Source organism: Pholcus phalangioides, unplaced genomic scaffold, assembly GCF_987345545.1.
Source record: "Pholcus phalangioides strain wild (caught in Gottingen) unplaced genomic scaffold, Ppha-v1.0 ptg000009l_1, whole genome shotgun sequence".
Lineage (NCBI taxonomy): Eukaryota > Metazoa > Arthropoda > Arachnida > Araneae > Pholcidae > Pholcus > Pholcus phalangioides.
In genome coordinates this window covers 55,004,863-55,028,309 of record NW_028301602.1, presented here as the reverse complement: position 1 = coordinate 55,028,309, position 23,447 = coordinate 55,004,863, and the positions used below count along the sequence as shown (strand labels likewise).

The window sequence follows — 23,447 nt, the reverse complement described above, 5'->3', positions numbered from 1 at the left end:
AAAAACAACCCCTTCCTAGTGCCCTCTTAACGAATGGGCCCACCCATGGCCTGGGAGCCTCAAGAGTAGAGGGGTCTCACGAAAATGAGTTCTACTTAAAATTTTCTAGAATTCACTAGGTAGGGCCTCAGAAAAACCACTTGTCCCGGGGACCCATGATGCTCTTAAGATGGCCTTGCCCCTTAAGGACCGTAGCGTGCTTTGTCAGGGGCAGTTTTTTCTTTGAGTCTCCTTGAAATGGTTATGCTAAAAAAAAAATGAGTTACAAGTGCCACCCCCCCTCCCCATTCGGCTCGGGGCACCACCCAAGTTGCCTAAGAATAGTTATGGGCCTGATGCTTTAGCTGTTGTTTGCCTGCCCCTTCCGTTTCTTAGTACTGGGTCTGAAACAGACTATTTGAAATGAAGTTCATGAGTTTTATAAATATGAAAGAAATCATATAGAAATATCACTTTAATTTAACCACTTTTATTATCAGTTTAGCCCTTACATGAAACTATACTTATTTTACCATAAAAATGTAATTAAAATAAGTGTGAAGAAGATAGATACCTTTCTGATGAGTATCCTGCACAAATGTGTGACGTTTTGCTTTTTTAATGTTTTTAAATCTATTAATTAAATCAAACAAGCTAGGTTTTATGCTTGTTTACAAGTTGAATAGCAGTAATCCCACTCTAAGAAGGAAGCTTTTCGGATTTCTTCGTCCCTTAACATCCAACCAAGAGGGGGGGAGGTGATGGGGATGATCACCACACCAAGAGTCTGACAATATGGTAGAATGAATCTTCCTTTTATTTTACAGGACAGTAATGACTGAAAGTGACTAACAAAAATTGCCTCCTCCGACACATCACTCTGGATATGTGCCTGGGGGGGGGGGGGCACTGACTACTGTTTTTGCACCGGGCCCCACTATGTCTAAGACCGGCCCGGGTTGTATAAATGAACTTGATTAGATATTTATTAATGTTTTTTGAACGTGTGCCCATCAAGCACATAGCATCCCAAACTTGGCGGTAAACATACTATGCCCAACTGAGGATTAATGTAAGTAAAATTGTAGGGATTTTTCCCCCTTTGCAAAAACGTGGCATGGTGCAAGCCATTGCTGATCAATGCCAAGTCACCAATCATCGCCAACCTGTAGGTTAAATTACCTGTTATCACTAGTCTCAAAAATAAAATCTCGCCAACAAAAAAATCACCATTGGGCCCAAAACGTGACATACAGATGCAACAGGACATATGGTCATCAAAGAACATACAAGTAATCTCACTAATTTTGGATGTTGAAAGGCCAGATTGACGTTTGCTGTTTGGCAAATCTTGTTCCCCCAAAACTGAAATATCTTTTGTGATTAGATACAATAATCACAATTTACATTATGCTTGTGATGCCATTTCGGATTTCTTTTTGGATTCTTTTAATTTTATATCAAAAGTTCATTATGTAATGTGAAAACGAATTTGATCATTTTTGTTGCATCATGTTCATTTTCTGCACACGAGGGCTAATTAGACCAGGACCTACAATTTATTGCTGATTCCGAACGGCAGGCTTGTTTTCTATACTCATCGAGAGGTTGGTGCACTAACCCCTCGATGAGGACTCCTTGCATTAGCAATTTTTTACTGCGGTCAAGTCGTGTTTTTTGTGAAAACAAATTTAACTGATTAATAGTGATAAATAATGATTAATATGGTTAGTGTAATGTTGATCTGTGCATAAAATGTCACAATTTTGCATTCAGTATATTTTGATAAAATCACACATTTTCCAAATTCATGATATTTTTGATTTGCTGGTTACAAAAACTAGCCGCTTAATAAGATAAAAATGTGGATAAAATTGATTTAATTAGCTACTATAAACACTGTATTACATGCAATACTATCATAACATACACAGAGTTCAAACGCCATAGAACCTTGAACTATGATTTCGATTCTACTCCTCTACTATTGTATTTTTAACTGTTTAAAGGCCAATGTTCCATAGATGGAACATAGTTTTTATTTGCAAAAATATCAGATAAAAATTGATTCAAACAGTCCCAGTTTTTTATCGTATATAGAGAAGGGTTCGAAGCATTTTTGAAGGACATTCGGAAACTTCAGGTTGATATAAAAATTTTTGACAGAATTTTGCAATTTGACATTTTTTGGGCTTTTTTCCCCATTTAAATTAAAATTCGCCAAAACTTTAATTCTGAAGTAAATTGGAAATTATTTTGTGTGTTTCTACTACTGAATATGTTAATCAAAGTAAATTAATTAAGTTTCTTTGTACTGTTACATGAGAACAAGCTATGCGTGTTCAAAAATGCATGTTTCATTTATGGAACACTGGCCAACATATATTCAAGAGAGCAGGATTCTAGGGATATCTAATGTGCAGTATGCTGCTTTGATTCCCCTGCTTGATCCCTAGAGTGTTTTCATGATTCGACATACACTGGTGTAAGAAATTAAGAGAATTTGCAGACTTGGTCAGTTATCTCTAGAACTATTGTACCGATTTTAATGAAATTTGATATCTACATACATTGATACAATACAAAACAAATAACCATTCAATAATTGTAATATACACGCATGATTGTGCATAACACTCGTTGGAGTCGGAAGGTATGAAACAGCGGTTGCAGAATAAACAAAAAATGGGTTAATAGGGGGTATGGTCCCCTTTTACAGATATACAGGTCTCGCAGCGTGATTTCATACTTGAAATAAGGCAGTTTATCATTTCCTGTGGCAATTGGTCCCACTCGTTCAGCAACACTGTTTTCACTCCCTGGATGGTTCTCAGAGGGGGGGGGGGGGGGTTGCGAGTTGCATTTCCCCTTCCCAGAGCGTCCCAGACATGCTCTATAGGGTTAAGGTCTGGAGATCTGGCTGGCCAATCCATCCGGTGAATATCCTCACTCTCTAGAAAATCGTCGAGCAGAAGAGCTCTATGTGGCCTCGCGTTATTGTCCATTAAAATGAACTCAGGGCCAACTGCACCCCTGAAAAGGCAAACATACGGTTCCAAGACCTCATCCCTATACCTCACACCAGTCACAGTGCCTCTTTCAAAGACATGGAGAGGTGTGCGGCCATCCAACATGATGCCTGCCCAGACCATTAAACCTCCTCCGCCATAATGGTCAATTTCGCGGACATTGGAGGGTAGGTAGCGGGTCCCTGGTTCTCTCCATATGAACATACGGCAGGAATCGGTGCTTAGGCTGAACCGGGACTCATCAGTGAAGAGAACGGTCGCCCATTGATCCATACTCCAATCTCTATGCTCCCTGCACCATGATAAACGGATTCTCCTGTCCGTAGAAGTGAGCGGGACGCAAACAGCAGGTCTTCTTGCAAACAACCCTCTCTCATTAAGTCTTTTCGAAACAGTCACCCTTGATACACGGGTTCCTGTGGCTACATACAAGTTACGAGAGAGCTGAGAAGCTGTAGCACTCCTGTTATGCCTCGCTATAATCGACAAATGGCGATCTCCTCTGGCCATCGTGGCTCTTGGACGACCTTGCCCAGGCTTTCTCTAGATGGATACAGTATCCTGGAGTTCCATAAGTTAACACGACGCTGGGCGTTAAATTGAACTCTCTACAAATGTGGACTTGAGATTTGGCCTGCTTCTAGCCTCCCCACAATTCGCCACCTCATTCCATCATCTAAACGTTGGTGGTTACTCATTTTTACTGTTACAATTTGAAATTAACTGATTGCTGCAAAATAACACCAAGAAATTCGCCGAGGTGTGCAAGCGAACGAAATGCGTCGTAACTTACGCGTGCTTATAAAGCCTGTTTCTCTACTGGCTCCGCCAACACACATGTTTACGCTTATGTATTTGATTTACAAGATTTGCATTTTTGTCTAGAAGCAGTGGTTTTACATTCAGTTCAGTTCTTTTCATGAAATTCGATAAAATATGCAAATTCTCTTAATTTATTTCACCAGTGTATGTATAGGAGCGAATTCTGGGTAATATGACAGAGAGGAATGTGCTTTCTGGGGTGAATTGTTTATATATATATATATTTCGAGGGAATACTTTTTTGTTCTTGCATTCTCAGATATGCATGTTTTTGTGAACTGCAGACTAATCAAACCGAGATCAGCAATATAGATAGTCTTGTTATGTTCAGCTGTATGTAACCATGTCTGAAAGATGTCTGACATTAGAAGAAGCTGTAGGATATTTAGAAACTCTTAGATATATATGACTAGTAGGATATTTATAACTCGCAGATATATGCCAATTACTTGCTAATGAAAATAGGAACATCATGGATGAAGATGTTATTGTTGAAAATTACCTAGTGACATCAGTTCCAACTGATGTATGTGGAATGCTATGTGGATATATTTTGCAACAATGAGGATGAGGTATTAGAAACTTCTGAAACGTGTTCTTCAAAAGATGTAGCGCAGAAAAAGTGTAACATTCATGTGAACATTTCAACAAAAGGCAAGACAAATTTGAGCAATCCGAAAAAAAACTAAAAACCATTGCATGGGATACAGAAAATTCTTCCTAAAATTCAATCAAAACCTCAGCTGCGGATTCCATTGAAAAAGATTTGCCATATGACCATTACAGCACGTTGGAAAATTGATTCAGAGTTACGAGAAACGAATCGTATTTCACATTTGGAATTCTGAAGAGAAGCGACAATGAACTTTCTATGAATGAAGGAGAGGTTAATTATTCATAAAGGTCCATATTGTCAACTAAAAAAAGATTCCAGGTCATCTGATGACCATTATATTGTGTCTGCAATGCAAGGATGGGGGCACGGTTTGCCAAAAAACATTAAATGCTACCAATGTGACAAATGGTTCTATAAAAGATGTTTTCCTTCTTTTATTATGGACATTAGAAAAAACAATTGAATTTTCTGCACACATTTTTTATGTTAAAAAAATCGGTATGTGTTGTGAATTTGAATTTGCAGTAGAAAATTTTGTGTAATAACTGTACTAAAGAAATAATCGTGAGAATATAGATGATACACCAGTTCCCGCCTTTATCTCTCCCCAAATACCAATGCTCCATTTATGGAACATTGTGAAAAACAATGAAAAAATATTTTTCTTCAAATTTCAAAATCGTTCTAGGTATAGGAATGCAAAAGGACCTCTAATTCCAAATTTCAAAACAATAAGGGATTTTGTTCATAGTTCGGCCTTTAAATGGTTAATTTAAGTGATGTACCACAAAGCAGCATTAAACCTCATGCAAAAATCTGGAACAAATCTGGAAAAAATAGACAGACACTGTACGAGATGGAAACCTGTCTTGAGCGGAATCAAATGATAGTCCCATGGATTATAATGAAATATTATAAATCATTATCCACATTTTAAAGCATCATCCATGGGATGATGCTTTAAAAATGTGCACCTCTAATACAAGAGAAACCTGCTTCTGGGATCAATGGTTTGTCAGTAATCGGCAGCTTTGATACTTAAGGCATCATCCTGTAGATAGTGTTTCATGATTTTCAAAATTTGTTCAAAATTGCAAGATAAAGCATATCCTTTCCCCCCCTTGATTTATTTGAGAAATTCTGATTGTTTAAAAATGTGCATAACCATTTAACGTATCAATTAATTGGGTTAAATTTCTTGAGATTTTGGATAAATTAAATTCAGAATGAAGTTAAAAATTTATAACTCAATGAGAATGTAAAAAAAAAAATTCAAGGATTTCAACATACCTATTACAATTGAACACATGAAAGTTGAGAGCTCTTCCAACAAGGACGACAATAACTGGACGGAATGCTTTTCCATCACCATCAAAATAATAACCTGATACTTTCTGCAAATGTGCACTTGGTGTCCACAGTTCCTACAATTTATATGAATGATAATAAATTCACTATTTATAATTGAATTCGGATGAAAATAATCAACACAGGAATCCACTGCTTTACACTATGTTGAAAAGTTAATTGAATAAATTAAAAAAATAAAAGTACCCTGCGAAATTTGGAGTGGAGTTTAATACCTAAGCTTATATCCAGGATTAAAATTAAAAATGTTACATGGTTAGAATTATAAAATCTGTTGGATTTAAGGAGATGGGTGAGATGAATGTGGATAAAACACTCAAATCCAACTCACAAAACTCATTAATGAATATCTTTTAGTAACAGATTGATAATTTCATCAGAATTTAAAAAAAAAAAGATTCTAATGAGACTAGCATCATGGGTGGAGACGGAGGAGATAATCCCCCTCCCACCTTCACTATTTGCCAGGGCTTGACAAATTGGGAAAAAAAAAAAGCAAAATTTTTTGATAGCCAAGCATATTTTTTCCTAGAAGAATAGTGTAATATATTTTTTTCTGGGATTTTGAGCTTCTTTTCATGTTGGTAGACACTGATATAAATTCAATATTTATTCTCTTGTTTTTTTGCTTTTTCTTAAGACTCCATTCTATGTCAATCTCAGTACTATACACATCTCGTTCAATGAGTCTGTATCTGCTAATGACTAGTGTTGTCATATTTGTCAAGGATATTCAGAAGCCTATAGCTGTGTTATAAAAGTTTTATAGAGACACAAAGAATGTTAGTCAACCAAATCTCAAGTTTCATTACAAAAGTTATCAACCTCTATCACGTCAAACTTTTCCGAAGAGAAAAGATCCACAATCACCATCCATCACCCATTCATCGTTCAATTGGGGACAGTCAGAAGTAGGGTTGTTTGGTTTAAACCACGTTGGGTTTAACTAATTGTTTTTTTAAAAAACCAGTTTGGTTTTTTTCAAAAAATCACATAAAAGTGGCCTAAATATAATTTTTTCCTCTAAAAATATCATATTGGTTCATTATTAGCAAAAATGTTTAATTCTTACCACATTTACCACAAAGAATGTTAGTTCATATTAGTTAGGTAGTTATATTACCTCTCATTACTCTTGGGGAATATTTTGATGATATATCTTTAAATGATGTAAGATGATGTAAATGGTTTTTTTTGAAAAAATCTCATAAAAGTGGCCTGAATATAAATTTTCTTTCATATTAAGTATCTTAGTTGCTGAAAATTATATAAGTATCAAAATTTCTCATTCTTATTGCATTTTCTAACTTTGCGCTACATTCTGATGTAGCAATATCTTAAGCAAATTCATGAATGAGGATTGTCTCACACATATGTGGTGGTGGTGTATTATCTCACATGCTTTTTCCCCCCTTCACAAATGAGAAGCAACAGTAGTGACTTCACTCTCATGTTAAAGGCAGGTGGTCTTACAATCCAAAAAGAGACAAGCTGCTCCTTAAGAACAAAGACCAGTGTACTAGTAGTTATATTACCTCACAGACATTTTCATTTTCTTTCCATGGGAAGCAGCGCATTGCATATTATATATCGCCACCAGGCTTAATATTGAATAATTTTTTTTTACATATTTTCAACATTACCCCCAGTTAACCAAGGTTCTAATGTACAGTAGTAAAAGCCCTAAATTGGCCAGTTCGTGATTTGGCCGGTAATCCCTGTCCAAATAATTTTCAGTTAGAAATTCCTTGGAATATGGACTGGGTAACCATTTGGTTAGGATGTACAGTAGTGAGTGATTTATGAAAAAATAACTAGCTATATACAGGGTGATTATAATTAAAAAGTTCTGATTCCAAAACAGTAATAAAACCTGCTCGTCAGAATGGCTTGAAAATTTTCATAGGGTCCATTGCATGAAGCAATGGAATTTTCTTTGGTGAAAGAGAAAAAAAAATCCCTTTAAAATATACAAGTTGATGATGCTCTACTTGGCCAGTGGTATAATCTATTTTGCGCAACCATATCATTTCGGCACTGCAGCAACATCAGTGTGTGTGTGAATAGCAGGGCTACTCTACCACACACCAACTCCGGTCATATATTGCTGTACGGAAATTTTCAATCATGGAGTTGGGTGGAAATGAAGGCGTCATCTATCGGTTTTCGCCCCAGGCCCAGATGGTAAAGAACTCGCTTCACCATTCACTATTCAGGCACCACTCGGGTGCTGAATAGCAGGGCTGGACAAATCCCAGGTACAGGGGTGACTAGAAAATCGGTTTTGGCACCTAAAATTTTATATGCATCATTGCTAAAATGAAGTGTGTATATATATATATATAATACAAGACTTTTTTTTATTTCATAATAATGTGTCTTCCAACATGAGAATGGGTCATAAAATTCTGGAAAAGTATAAAAACATTACTCAGGACTGTTTTTCTTGGGGAAAACATGCTTTGCTCTTAACAAATTTGGCTGGCATCTAATTTTTTTTCGATTTGTCCAGCCCGGGTGGATAGCACAACTTTTATCAAGGTGCATATTGCAACACCAGCGAAGTAGCTTCTGAAGCACCATTTTGACAATAACAACATGACATGATATCTGGCTGCCCTGTGCATCTGACAGGTGAACGCTACTATAACCCGTGCAACTTTTGGCTTTGGGGATACCCCAAAATGTTATGTGCAGTGGCTGGATTGCAAACTTTGCTGAATTGAAAGCACATTCGCATCATTACCATGACATACTCTAATCTGCTGTTGAACAAGTATTTTTGTTCTTCCACCTCACAGCGAGAACACAGTGGACAACATATTTAACATTTCTTGTGAAGTTGTTGTTTATTTAAATGATGTTTCTATGAATTATAGAATTGTGCCATGCTAATTGTATTATTTTGCCTTGACTGGCTATTTCCCATGTGCTGGATGAGAACAGTGTCATCTATTTTACATTTTTAGGTATTCTTTCCCCCTTTGCCATACAAAATTCTATTGCCTTGAGAACATTCATGGAAATTTTCAAGTCATTCTGACCAGTGGTTTTTATTTTAGTGTTTTGAAATTAGAACTTATTATAATCACCCTGTATATCATAAATCATTGCTAATTAATCTGCATTAATTATACTTCATTAAACACATTGTGTATTTGCCCAGTTTTTTTCATAGTTTTTGCAAAATAGAGTATTAATTAAGCATATTGAAAGTAACTACGAAAAACATCTTTATTATAGGGTTATAATAAGAATTTTTATCAAACATAAAATATTTCCTTGAGTTAAGATATAAAATAATTAAATTGCAAAAGTTGGCTTTTATTAAAATGTAAGAAATATTTAGATTGATTAATATGGGAATTGTGTTAATTACATTAATAAACATTTTATTTTAATTAATTATTGGAGGTTTGAATGACTTTTCAGAAATTTTATTGTTTTTAATGTAAATGTTATTAAAACCAAAAACCAGCTTTAATAAAAAAAACTTTTTTTACCACCCCTGGTCAGAAGTAAAAATTATTAATCAAATTCATTCTCATGACATAAATTCACAACATTTGTTTATAAATTTGAAGAAAGATTGATCTTTTTAGAGAAACCTCTATCCCACCATGTTAATTTAATCTTATTTTCTGCGATTATTTTACAGAATCAATAAAATCAAAATCAAAAACAATATATAAATGTGATTGCACAATACAATAAATATGCCTGTTTACAAAATTGAAGACAAAACAATAATAATTTTTATTATTCAATGAGAACTGTTATTTCACACACTCATGACAAAGCCAAATAAAAAAAAATTGTGTATCTCACTTTTCTAATATCTTTGTATAAGCTGATGAGATCTTGCTCAGCCAACTTGAAAGGGTCGACATATTCCAAGACTTCTTGACTACCAGGTTGATGTGCAACTGGGTTCTGATAACAAGTCTGTGAACCCATTGTGAGATATGAAACTTTGCTCACTCGATTGATGGATTTATTTAAAGTCAATAGCTCATCACAAATCCATTGAGATCTGTTCGAACGTTTCAAAAACCACTGCATCTACATAAAAATTGCAAGAAATAAAAACCTTATCAAAACCCTTGCATCGTGAACTTTAGTGTGAGTTATATTAATAAAAGAAAAAAGAAAAGTGGTGAAAATTTGAACACAAAATGATGTAACAATTTTTATGTTTCATCCTAACTGAAAACTTGATTACTTTCTATTTGAATTTCAAGTTACAGTGGAACTTCAGTTAACGAGCTTGGTTTGTTCCACAATTATTCATTCACATGAAAATGACTAATAAAAACGTCATTCATTCAACAATGCAACACAATAGTACAAAAATAAATAATACATTAAATATTTAAAAAATAATAATACCATATATATGAATAAATGTAGAATACAATAATGGTTACAAACTAATCTTACTCTAAACCAGAAGTCTTCTACCTTTTTCTTGTCGCAAGCACTGCATGTACCCCCATTATAAAAAAAGAGCACGCTTACGGCAAGTTTGGCATACAAATGCATGAAATTAGGATGATTTCAGTCCTTGAATATAATTTGTACAAATAATAAATTTAAATAATAAATAATAATTTTAATAGGAGCGTTGATCAGTTTCGTGCTTGTGAGCACGAAAACAAACATCAGCATTGAGCACTCTAGGTCCTTCAGAGAGCATCATGGTGCTCGCGAGCAACAGGTTAAAGATGCCTGCTCTAAACTACCAAAGAGAGGAGGACTACCATTTAGGACGACTTACACACTGCACTCACCATCTATGAAATTATTCTTTTTGTGTGACTTTGAAATGGAATCCTAGCTATGACACTTGCTTTTGCCTCTTTTTTTTGGAAATGGGATATCACACTATCGTTGGACCGATTTATTGTTCACACTGTTGCAGCTTTATTTGGGGTGGTTTTCTTCTACAAAGTTTTGCATACATCTCTTGATCGCATTTGAAATGAAGGACTTCTCATTTCTCTCTTCGTCTTCCTCAAACGAGATCATAATAAGCTCTTGTGTTAATCATAATAAGCTTTACATGCATAAGCTCTTGCTGGTTGCACACAATGGAGATTCATCAGTTTGTCTGTGGATATGGCCATGTTCCTCCATTAGTTCCTCCCATGAATGTTAAGCTCATGCACCTCCAATTTTATGGTCTTCCCCAAGGACACAATCTCTTCAATAATGATGGCCCTTGTTCATGAGCTAGCCCGTCAAGGTCAATAATGTAATCAGCCCAAAGTTTTTCTCCAAGCAGAATTTGAAAAACTTAGGGCGCACATACACGTGGTTACAATGCTACATCTAGTTTCATATCGTAGTCACTTTTGTGAGTAGGGGTGTTCATTTTTCGAGTTAGGCAAGCTGACAGAAGACTGTAGGGAAGAACATTACCCACAATTTCACAGCGATTGTGCAGACGAAAGCGAAAAACATCAGCTCAGTTGAGATAACGTAAAATAAATAAACGAAGAGCCAAATTTTTGCTCGCAATACAAATCATAACTCATTAATCAAATAAAAATTTCTTCAAAAATTTTGCTTGTTAACTGAACTGCTCATTAGGGGTCATTCAAGTATTCCGTCAGCATCGATGGGGAAAGGGGGATTTGAATGATGTTTACATCAACCACCCTTTATGAAGATATGAAATATTCTTAATGAAATCTTATTCGATGTGCCAAAAACGGAAAAAACCTTCCGATAGTTATTGGGCACCTGAACTAACATTCTACTTATTTATAAGTCCCCTACAGAGCCACTTTAATGATCTCTAAATGTTTCATGGATCCTTCAGGTGCTCTGAAAATGTTTCTGGGCCACTTGAGTGCTCTGGAACTGTGCCACACATCACTCAAGTGATCCGTAATTATGCCACGGATCACTTAAGTAATCTGGGAATGTTCTGCGGGTAACTTGAGTGATGTAGAACCGCACTGGGGACCACTTAAGTGCTCTAAAACTGTGCCACATGTCCCTCAAGAGATCCCTAAATGTGCCGCGGATTGTTTAAGTGTTCTGTAACTGTGTCGCAGGTTACTAAGGTGATCTTTGAATATGAAAGTGATCTTTGAGGCCTATTTCAGTGATCTGAAAAAGTGCTACAGGCCACTCAAATGCTCTGGAATTGTGCCACCCATCATTTAAGCGATTTGTAAATATGCCGCTAAGTTCATTTTTACAAAATTAGGTTTGGGGGGGGGGGGGTCAAGCCACATCAGATAACCTTCAGGACCACATTTGGTCTGCGGGTCAAGGGTTTACCATATATGACTTAAAGGGTGGGTCGCAACAAATTTCTTAAAAAGAAATTTTGAAGGCGTACCCTTTAAATAGCATTGAAATTAACAGAAATCGATTATAATCACATATAGATATTTTCTTTCAAAATTTTAATTTTTTGAAAAATATTTTTTGCATTAAAAATTTTTTTTTCTCGTCTTGGGGGGGGGGGGGCGCGCACGAGCCCCCTATGCTCCCCTTCCTCCTGCGTACGTTTTTGATCCCACCATTATGCGTGAGGAGGTGAGGTCAGTGATGACGAAATTTTGCTGACTAAGGGGTGAAGGAAGGGGGTTCAAAAATGGCTAAAAATTTGCTTACGTAATACTTGAACGGCCCATTAACCGAAGTTTCATTGTACTTTTTTTCGTTTTGCCCACAGCTCTTTTCTTCTAATTTTTTTTAAATTACAATATTGTAGTATAATTGACAATTTTTCCATCAACTGAATACTAAATTTTCATGAATTTCTTTACGCGAATTTAATTTTTCAATTGATATGTTTCTAGTCGATTTCTTTTGCATTCACTGGCCGATTTTCGCAGTGAGGTAACTGAGCATCGCAAGAAAATTTTTTAATGCATACAGGTTTCAGGAAAAACCTGACTCTCATTGAATCATTAAAAAATAACTACACCACACAAATCCAGGACTGTCTTAATGAATTTGGGGCCCCAGAGCTTAACCAATCCTATCCCCTCCCCCCACCCTTTCAACATCTGTAAAAAAATATCTTTTATCTGAAATGATAATATGAATCAAATCCCTTACAACAAAATATTGTATTTGCAAAATGAAATATACAAGTAAATTAACACAGTAAGATAATAACTAATAGTCAGAATGAATAAAAATGTTCAATGCTTTTGGGGATCCCGTTAGCCTTGGATCCTTTACCTTGTTGGCCATCCCGTTAAGACAGTCCTTCATAAATTTTCGTCAGCCGCCGTTGCCTTGCCCTAGTCAACGTTTATCCACGGCTTCCAGAAATTGTCCAACAAGAACCATTTCTTAGCACCCAGCTGGCAAACATGGATATCGCCAGCTCACAGCGACACCCCTGACAAATATTGGCGATGTCTTTAGGAGTTTCGACACACGCTTTAAGAAATATGGTGTTAAGATCTATGTTTATCTGCAATATATTTATTTTATATACTAGCTATAATACCCAGCGCTGCCTGGGTTGTCTTCAATGAGGCTTTTTGGACTACATGATATCTCCCTCTTTCTTTGAGGGACATACAAACTGTGTCCACGTTAACCAAAATGGCGACTTCCTGCGCGACTCATGAATTCTAGATTTAAAGAAACGTAGAAATGAAAATATATATTTTTTCCTTTTTCAAGGGGCACTAGGTATTTCGATTCCCCCCCCTCCCTGAACTTCAAGTTATCCATCTGCCTATTTCAGTTTCCAAAAATGCTTAGTTAAAGCTGTAGAATTTCTTCGATGTACTTTATGGGCCCATAGTTAATTGTAAAACAACCTAAACTACATGAATTTATGCAGTTGAATATTAAAAGACAATACGAAGACATTAATTTTCATGATTGAGAAGATATAATTAAAATGTTGAAATCAATGTTATTGCATGAATATCCTACTGAAAAGTAGGTCAGGCTTAATTACTTCATATTTTATTTTTTGGGCTTCGTACTCAATATTTCAAAAATCGAGAATTCAATACAATTTTTACAATTATTGATGTGGCAGGAAACTCCCACTAAATTTCCGCATTTCTACAGAGAAATTGGCAATTTCAACACTGATTTCTATGGGGATCATCCTTTGCCTGTCCCTCAAAGTGATGCTGATGATGATTCTGATGTCTATTCAAAAAGCTCTCATTACTGGGAGGATTGAAAAAAGTGGCAAAAACCGTTATAAAGACATAAATTATTATACATATATATACGTTCAGCATTGAAGAAGTGACAAACCATTGTAAAAGCATATACACATTTAAACGCATTGCTAAGGAACCACGGTCACCAAAGTAAACATTCGGAAAGTGATTGTTGAAGAACAAAAACCATTGTTGCCCGACAGTTTTTGCCCACTTGGGGCATTTGACCTTCTCTGACGTAATTTTAAAGTAGCCTATCGTTCAAGTCGGATCCCATTTGGCATATATGCAAAATTTGGCGATGATCAATCTAAAATTGCAGATTTGTATAGAGAACATACACACACACAGACACAGAAAATCAATTTTATATATATACTAGCTATAATACCCGGCGTTGCCCGGGTTTTCTTAAATGAGGCTGTTTTGGATCACGTAATATCTCCCTCTTTTTTTTTGAGGGACATGCAAACCGTGTCTAAGTTAACCAATATGGCGATTTCCTGCGCGACTCATGAAATAAACGAATCTAGATTTAAAGAAACGTAGAAATGAATATATTTTTTTTCCTTTTTAAAAGGGCGCTAAGTATTTAGATCTCACCCCCACCCCCCCGAACTTCAAGTTATCCATCTGCCTATTTCTGCGTCCAAAAATGCTTAGTTAAAGCTGTGGAATGTTTTCGGTGCCCTTTTTACGGGCCCATAATTAATTTTAAAATATCCTAAATTATATGAATTTATGCAGTTGAAAATGAAAAGACAATACGGAGAAATTAATTTTCATGCTTGAGATATAAATAAAAATTGGAAATCAATGTTGTTGTATGGAATATCCAACTCAAAGGTAGGTCCGGCTAATTACTTCATATTTAATCTCCTGGGCTTCGTATATCTCTAAACGAACTCAATATTTCAAAAATCTAGAATTCAATACAATTTTTAAAATTATTGATGTGGTGGAAAACCCTACCAAATTTTCGCATTTCTACAGTAAACTCGGCAATTTTAACACTGATTTCTATGGGGATCATCCTTTGACTTTCCCTCAAAATGATGCTGATGATGATTCTGACGTCTATTCAAAAAGTTCTCATTACTGGGAGTATTGAAAATATGGCAAACCATTATAAAGGCATAAACTATTATACATATATATATACTGGTAGCGTTAAAGAAATGACAAACCATTGTAAAGGCATATACACGTCTCAAACGCATTGCTATAGAACCACGGTGACCAAAGTAAACGTTCCGAAAGTGATTGTTGAGGCCCAAAAACCGTTGTTGCCCGACAGTTTTTTTGCCCATTTGGGGCATTTGCTCTGCTCTGACGAAATTTTAAAGTAGCCTATCGTTCAAGTCGGGCGCCATTTGGTATATGTGCAAAATTTTGTGACGATCGATCAAAAATCGTAGATTTGTACAGAGAACATACATATATATATACACACACACACACACAGAAAATCAAAAGATAGATTGCAGATAAACATATAATTTATTTTGACTATTTCGTTTTTCAACATATCTTAAAAATTTTTGTTCGTTTAAACTTCGATGGTTTTGAGGGAGTGTTTTACCCTTATAAAGAACATATACAGTACGATGACGCATTCCACTATAGATTCATATACTCTTATTTCCCATATATATTCTTATTTCCCTGTTTACAAAGTTGGATACATGGAGGGGGAAAAACCCCCTCAAATGCCAGATACACCATTCTCAGTAGTACAAACGTGTTAACACAGACTTAACAAAACTGTGACGTGCGATCAGAATACGGGTCAGGTTTGTTTATAAATCTTTTCCCTTCTCCCTTATCTTAGTTGACTGGAAACCTACTGAAGCTACCGTAATGAGAGGTAAGTGCGGACAGCGGACTTGAAATAAACCTATATAACGGGCGCATGCATACAGGTCATCGAACAGCATTGACCTTGAATACCCAGTGGCACCCGGAATAAGGAAATCGGTCTTCTTACCGAGGCCGAGTAAGGTAGCAGTTCGAGAAGGAAAACGGCACTTTTGACGGCACACAGCCAATCTCAGAATTGGGTCAACTAGAGTAGGACTTTTTTCTTTTTCAAATTCTCGAACACAAAGCCGCAAGGCATGACATAACCGAAGACAGTTCGTAAAGAAAACATGTCTCAAGAAGACGGGATATATATATATTCTTGATAATTTCGTCGTTTCCCCCAGTTCTAACAAAACCATCTATTACAGGTAGCTTCTTTTGCTATGAAATCATTCCTAGACTCGTACATACCTAGTCACCTGAAACGGAAACTGTTGCGCTTACAAATGGAGGGTAACGGAGAGAATTATACAAAAATCACACAGGTGGAGAATGGTTTCATTTGAAGGTGTATTTAGTAATTACGAATTCGAATGAAAGAAAAGATACGCAGAATCAACGCTGATGCGCTTCAAAAACGCAGCACAGTTCTTACCTTCTCTCCCCCCCCCCAACCTCCACATCGAAAAGGCAATTTCAACTGGGAAAAAACCATAACCAAAGGGAAAATTAATGACAATAGGCAACACGATGATCTGATAAAGCATACTCGCACAGTTTAACAACAGTTTTAAAATATAAACATTAAACATTCCCACGACATTGCCATTGCTACGTAATTCATCTTGTTTATTCAATGCACACAAATAAAGACCTATATGATGAGACTTTTAAACTGCAAGCCCGTTTCTATTAAAAGTATGCAGCATACAACGAAACTAATTAGGCGTGAGGAGAGATGGTTTTGTAATGTGATATGATTTGGTCTCCACCGTAATACGGAAGCGACAAACCTTCGGAACTCTGATTATTTCTCCTCGAAATAACCAAAAGAAAAGGAAAATCCGAAAAACTCATTAAGGATTGCTTGGCAAACTGTATATTGGAAACATTTCCAAGTATTCGGTACGACACATGCGACGGCACTCGCCTATACAATTATCGAATAATTTCATAGAAACTGTAAAGGTTATGTGTCAATGGTAATTGTTATTTATGCGTAACTATTCCGGTTATGTGTCACGTAGCTGCACTACAGTTGGGACACAGTTCACAAAATGTGCCTTATTATTCATATAGTAACACCGTGAAAGAAAATTGATTCAGAAGACCTACCTACGAGATTGAGAAAGTATAATAACAAAAAGTCATATGAAAATGTTTTGATAATTCACCATTTTACGTCATAAATCAGTGACAATCGCACAAAAGCCGTTTAACGCACTGCAAGCCGTGAGCAAAAGTTTATGCATTCAAAGAATTTTTCGTTCCTTCTGTCATTCTTTTTGGCTTTTGAAAAAAACCGGACAAAACAAGACCGTTTACGCTCTCAAACTATTGTGTCCAACAACTGAACAAAATTACACATTTCTGTGTGATCAGAGGCACGAGTGTAACACGCACGAAAAAATTTTACCCCGTTATTCGCGGTAGAAAAATCATGTTAAGAGCTATTCCAAATCAAACGTAATCGTCACGTAACTAGCAAAGAAAAAAAATCCTTTCTTCCTGTGTTTTTTTTTCTATCTTTCTATTGAAAATTTCCTCACCGAAACGAAAGAAAATCATACAACCAGTGGTTTCCAAACTAATTGCTCCGAGGCTACCCTGAGCATTGAAAACCTGCACGTGCCTCGACAGGCCCTATTTTTTTTAAACCAGAATAGTAGTGAAAAAAATCTTATCACTGAGCAGCTTAACAAATTTTTAAGTCTTCTGCTTTATCCAGAAAACTTCGACGGCTCTCAATTTGTATAAGCACAAATATATATGTTCGTGTACTGTACTGAAGCATGTTCAAACGATGGAACGAAGAAAGATCTTATTTCAAACATGAACTGATACGAAACGTAGGGCAAGACGAAGAAAACAACAGCATGTCATGAAATGACGTAAACGTGGTTTCTTGCACCCAACGAATGAAATTTCATCGGAAAAAAAACAATAACAAGCTAAACATAATTGAAAAAACACACTGTGGTGGCGAGAAAAAAATCGTTCCGGAATATTTACAATATATAACCATAAGTATGTCGCACGTGTTTTTACTTGGATCAACATGCCGTATATTTCCGCGTTTCAAATCTGATTGTAATAACGGGACATGAAAGTTGAGGGGCAACCAATTTACCGGTTCATCTTTGGGGAACAACATCTCATTCGACTGTAGATTAAAAACGATTCGGTCACAAAACCATCATCTATCTCCCTGCTGACCTCAAAACTTCCATCTATAATCAGCAAGAAGAGATAAGATTTTGTGCCTTCGAGGCGGGACGTCCCGCCGTTAAAAAGAAAGCTAGCTTAACTTGACAAGATGTTCCGGATGACCAACAACACGGTCGGCTATATCTGAATCTTGCCCTTTTTTTTTGCCTAAGGATTCGAAAATACGGCGTATCCTCCATGTCTTTTTTTCCTTTTCCCCGAGCTTGAGCTAGAAAACAGATTCGCATATTCTTCAAATTGTATGCTGAGATGTCTGGATATAGAAAAATGATTTTTGAAGTTAAATAGGGCTGGGTCGATTAACCGATTGTTAATCGCAGTTAAACATTTTAGTAGACTTCCAATCGACTCCATCAATCCAATTGAAATTTGTGCAAAAGTTTTGTAATTTACGTAACTTTATTTGTATAACGAGACCGATAAGATGTCTTAAATTAATTTACTTATTACAGTATATAACATTTTGGATAAGTGACTATATTTAAAAATATTTGAATTAATATTTTGATCAATTTTTTTGACATGGTGTTAAGTCAATTCAAGGGAAGCTGATGATTTCAGTTTCCAATTGAGTTTGATGGAAATTTCAGAAGATAGGACCAAAATTTATTGTCTTCACTATGAACGTAGTCTTTCGTATTCTTTGGAAGCATTTGGCTCCTCTTCTCTGAGGTACCATTTGGAAGAAGTTTCTATGTAGGAAAACCAGCAACAGTATGATCGAAAGAAGTTTCAAAATCAGTGACTAACCTAAAATGACCGATTTTTTTAAAATTAAAAAAACAAGATCCCAGTGAAGAAATTCCAAGTTTTGACAAAATATGTTCAGCATATTAAATTACTTCAAACGGGCAGACTTAATTTCTTAATCTATTCTTATATTTGTTTAGTCGCGAATAAGTGCGTGAAATAAATAAAATACATATATATTCTATAGCATCAATTAATGTTATATGGTTACGAAAAACATTCGATTAAAAATTTTTGATTCACCAGTTAAAAATTTTAATGGATTCCCAGTCCTAATTTAAAAAAAAATCGGATACGATGGAAACTTTGAAGAAAAAATACATGCATAGAACAATGGGTTGAATCAAAAAAAAAAAAAAGCAACCCATTTAATTTGTCATACGGCATAATGAAAAAATCGATCAATCTAAAAACAAATAACTGAAATTATTTCATTGGTTATGAAATACTATTTCAGCTTTACAAACATTTTTACTTTAAAACAGTTTTTGCTTGCATAAAAGCTATATATATATATATACACACACACACAATATTTAATGTATCTGTATATATAAAATTGATTTTCTGTGTGTGTGTGTTTTTCTTCTATACAAATCTACAATTTTAGATCGATCGTCGCTAAATTTGGCATAAATACCAAACAGGACCCGGATTGAACGATAGCCTATTTTAAAATTTCGTCAGAGCAGGGCAAAAAAACTGTCGAGCAACAATGGTTTTTGGGCCTCAACAATCACTTTCGGAACGTTTACTTTGGTTACCGTGGTTCGCTAGCAATGTGTTTCAGATGTATATATGAATTTACAATGGTTTGTCACTTCTTTAACGGTCCCAGTGTGTGTGTGTGTGTATAATAGTTTACGCCTTTATAATGGTTTGTTACTTTTTCAATCCTCCCAGTAATTGAAGAAAACCCGGACAGCACCGGGTATTATAGCCAGTATATATATAAAATTGACTTTCTGTGTGTGTGTTCTCTACAAATCTAAATTTTTTTTAAATAACGTAATCTTCACGTGTTCCCAAGGAATTTGTTAGTGTTAGCTTAGTAGAAAACAGCACAGTGAGAAGCTAGTTCCCTAACCACTCGACTGCCAGGCGGCAATTTTAGATCTATGGTATTGAAATTTCACATAGTATAGATATGTAAGCATATTATCTAGTATGTACTAGGTAGCATATAGATATGTAGCGGAATTATCTAAATATGTAGATAATTCTGCATATTGTAGATATGCGGAAATTCAGTGGGAAGAGATTTCCTCCACATCAATAATTTTAAAAATTGATTTCTCTATTTTTGAAACATTCAGGTACAAAGCCCAGAAAATTAAATATAAAATAATTAGCCGGACCTATACTTTTGAGTTGGATATCCACGCAATAACATTGATCTGAACTGTTTATATCTTCTTGAGTATGAAAATTGCAGTTTGTCTCCTTATTGCCTTTTAATATTCAACTGCATCAATTCATATAGGTCAAGTTTAAAAAAAAAACAATAATAATGGCTCGTAAATTACATTTAAATAATTCTGCAGTAATTGAGATTTATTACACTGCTGGCCACCGTAAATGCAACACCCTGAAGGAAGCATGCAAATAATATGAAATTTACAACATGCATTAGCGGAGGTGAGATATGCAAATGATTAGAATTTCAGCGCAGACGCACATCACGCGCGCCTGTGGCGCCACTTCAAAGCGCTATTTAAGGCTTGGAGATTTCGACGATTTGAAGTACGGCAATTGTGTTTTTCTTGTGGTTTTTTCAAAAAAACGATCAATTATGCCTCGTAGAAAACAGCGATCATCTTTTGATCAAGTATCCGAGTTCGACCGAGGAAGGATAGTGGCCTACCGAGATTGTGGATTATCTTTCAGGGAAATCGGTAGTCGTGTTGGACGAAACCAAACAACTGTAATGCGGATATGTGATCGTTGGATGCAGGAGGGTACGACGGACCGACGTGTTCGATCGCATCCACCTCAGTGCACACCACTTCACGTGATGACAGGCGTATTGTGCGTATGGCAGTGACGGATCGCTCAGCCACATCACGAACCATAGCACAGAACATTTAGTCTGTACCGCATCATCCAGTGTCTGCGCGTACCATTCGACGCCGTTTACAGCAGAGTGGTCTGTCCGCAAGACGTCCATTGCTTCGTCTACCCTTGACGCAGAACCACAGATGTCTCCGCCGCCAATGGTGCGATGAAAGAAGGATGTGGACAGCACAATGGAATGAAATTGTCTTTACTGACGAGTCACGCTTCTGTCTGCTACACCACGATGGTCGGATTCGAGTCTGGAGACACCGTGGAGAGAGGATGCTGAACAGCTGCGTTATGCACCGCCACACTGGTCCTGCACCGGGTATCATGGTATGGGGCGGTATTGGATATCACTCTCGCACTCTTCTAGTACGCATTGCCGGTACTTTAAAAAGCCAGCGCTACATCTCCGAGGTGTTGGAGCCAGTTGTCCTTCCTTACCTTCAGGGCTTGCCCACAGCCATATTTCAACAGGATAATGCGCGACCACACGTGGCACGCATTGTCCAAAGGTTCTTCGTCAATCGCCAGATTGAATTGCTTCCCTGGCCAGCTCGCTCTCCGGATCTTTCGCCGATAGAAAACATGTGGTCCATGGTTGCTCAACGATTGACCCAGATTACATTCCCAGCTGCCACACCAGATCAACTTTGGCAACGCGTGGAAGCTGCTTGGTCTGCTGTACCCCAAGAACACATCCACAGTCTCTTTGAATCGATGCCGAGGCGTGTGGCAGCAGTGATCTCCAACAATGGCGGCTACTCTGGCTACTGATTTTGGCAGGAACCACACTTCACAGAAGTCTATAAATTTAATCATTTGATGCTTGGTCAACATGTTATCTACAAAATAAATATTGTTGCGATATCTCTTGTCTTTCTTGGTGTTGCAATTTGGGTGGCCAGCAGTGTATTATAATTGGACAGGCAGATAGATAACTTTAACTTGGAGAAAAAAACCGAAATACATGTATTTAGCATCCATGAATAAAAAAAAATCCATTTCATTTCTGCATAATTCATATTTGTTCTTTCAATCTCTCATGAGTTGCCGAGGAAGTCGCCATGTTGGATGCCTTGGATACGGTTTGTATGTCCCTCAAAGAGGGAAATATTACGTGATCGAGAAAGCCTCATAGAAGAAAACCCGGCGCTAGTTATAATATGAACGTCGTTTTTGCTCTTTTACGTGACATTGACAGCTTATTTGTACCAACCCAAATCATTCATTATGTCACGATACACAGTCTTGGCAATATATTGCCAAGATATATATACATTGTGTGTGTGTGTATATATATATATATACACACACATTGTAATTTATATATATATATATATATATATATACACATTTACATTGCTTCCAACGGAATCGATCTCAAAAAAGACGCCATAATTAATTTTATAAACAACGGATCTACCATTTTCAGTCCCTTTTGAATTAAAGTTAAACTCAAAGCTGGTTAAAACTCAATGCAATTTTAGATAAACTTGACTTTACGCTCTAACAAAATAAAGTTTTAAATTTTAGAATTGGAGCCGAGCTTTGAAGCTTCGTTCTTTCGAAAGCTTTTCCTCATGATGACTCGTAGAGAATTATCTCGACAAAGATCATTAATTATACAATACAATTGCGCCTCAGCGGTATACTTTATATAACGGCAAAGCAAAACAACGAAAGTGACTGAAATTGTATGTAATTTTTTTGTTTTTGACTCTGGATAATCATCACTGGAGTCACGTGGAAAAAAAGACAAATGAGAGGAAAATGATGAGGATCGGTAGGACGCCTACGCATCTGAATGGACACGGACGGCTTCAATTTATTATTATTATTTTGTAAAGCAGGTGGTAGACATTGCAAAGCAAGTGAAACAATGTAATAACCGCCTCAGCAAATGTTTCTCATTTATCATTTTCGCTAAACTAATAAAAGTTATCCTGGAACAATGAAAAAATGGGGTGAGGGAATGTGGTGGAAGAAAAAAGCATTTAAGCGTCGTTTTTTTGTTCCTTATGTGACGTTGACAGCTTATTTGTATCAGCCCAAATCATTCATTATGCTACGATACACAGTCTCGGCAATATAACGATAGTGATCTTAGGCCCCTTTCACACGGAGCGGATGCGGGTCCGCATACCCTTTCAGACGAGCTCTTTAGTTCGAAATTCGCGCATAAAAACTGTTTTTTCGCAATTTTTGTAATTATTTTTCTCCTTCACCCCTGATTCAGTGGTCATAGGCAGCCTAGAGGCATTCTTTGGTGGTTTAATCTAGAGCCACATAGAATATGGGAATAAAGATGTCTTCATTCCGATCCTCACAAGTAGTCGATGGGAGAAAATGCCTTCAAATATTTTCAAAATATTTTGAAAAAAAAAATCCGTCTTTTCGGAAAAATATGGAAGA

General features: G+C 36.4%; 1 protein-coding gene across 1 annotated transcript in view; it reads right to left on the bottom strand.

The window, feature by feature from the left end:
- The window catches only part of qless (decaprenyl diphosphate synthase subunit 1 qless), a 54,984-nt gene that overhangs the window by 22,600 nt on the left and 8,937 nt on the right, over positions 1-23,447 (bottom strand). The window contains exons 2-3 of the mRNA XM_089236558.1: positions 9,643-9,876; positions 5,737-5,870 (exon numbers count right to left, since the gene is read on the bottom strand). Coding sequence (XP_089092684.1) covers positions 5,737-5,870; positions 9,643-9,876 — 368 coding nt within the window. The remainder of the gene's footprint in view (positions 1-5,736; positions 5,871-9,642; positions 9,877-23,447) is intronic.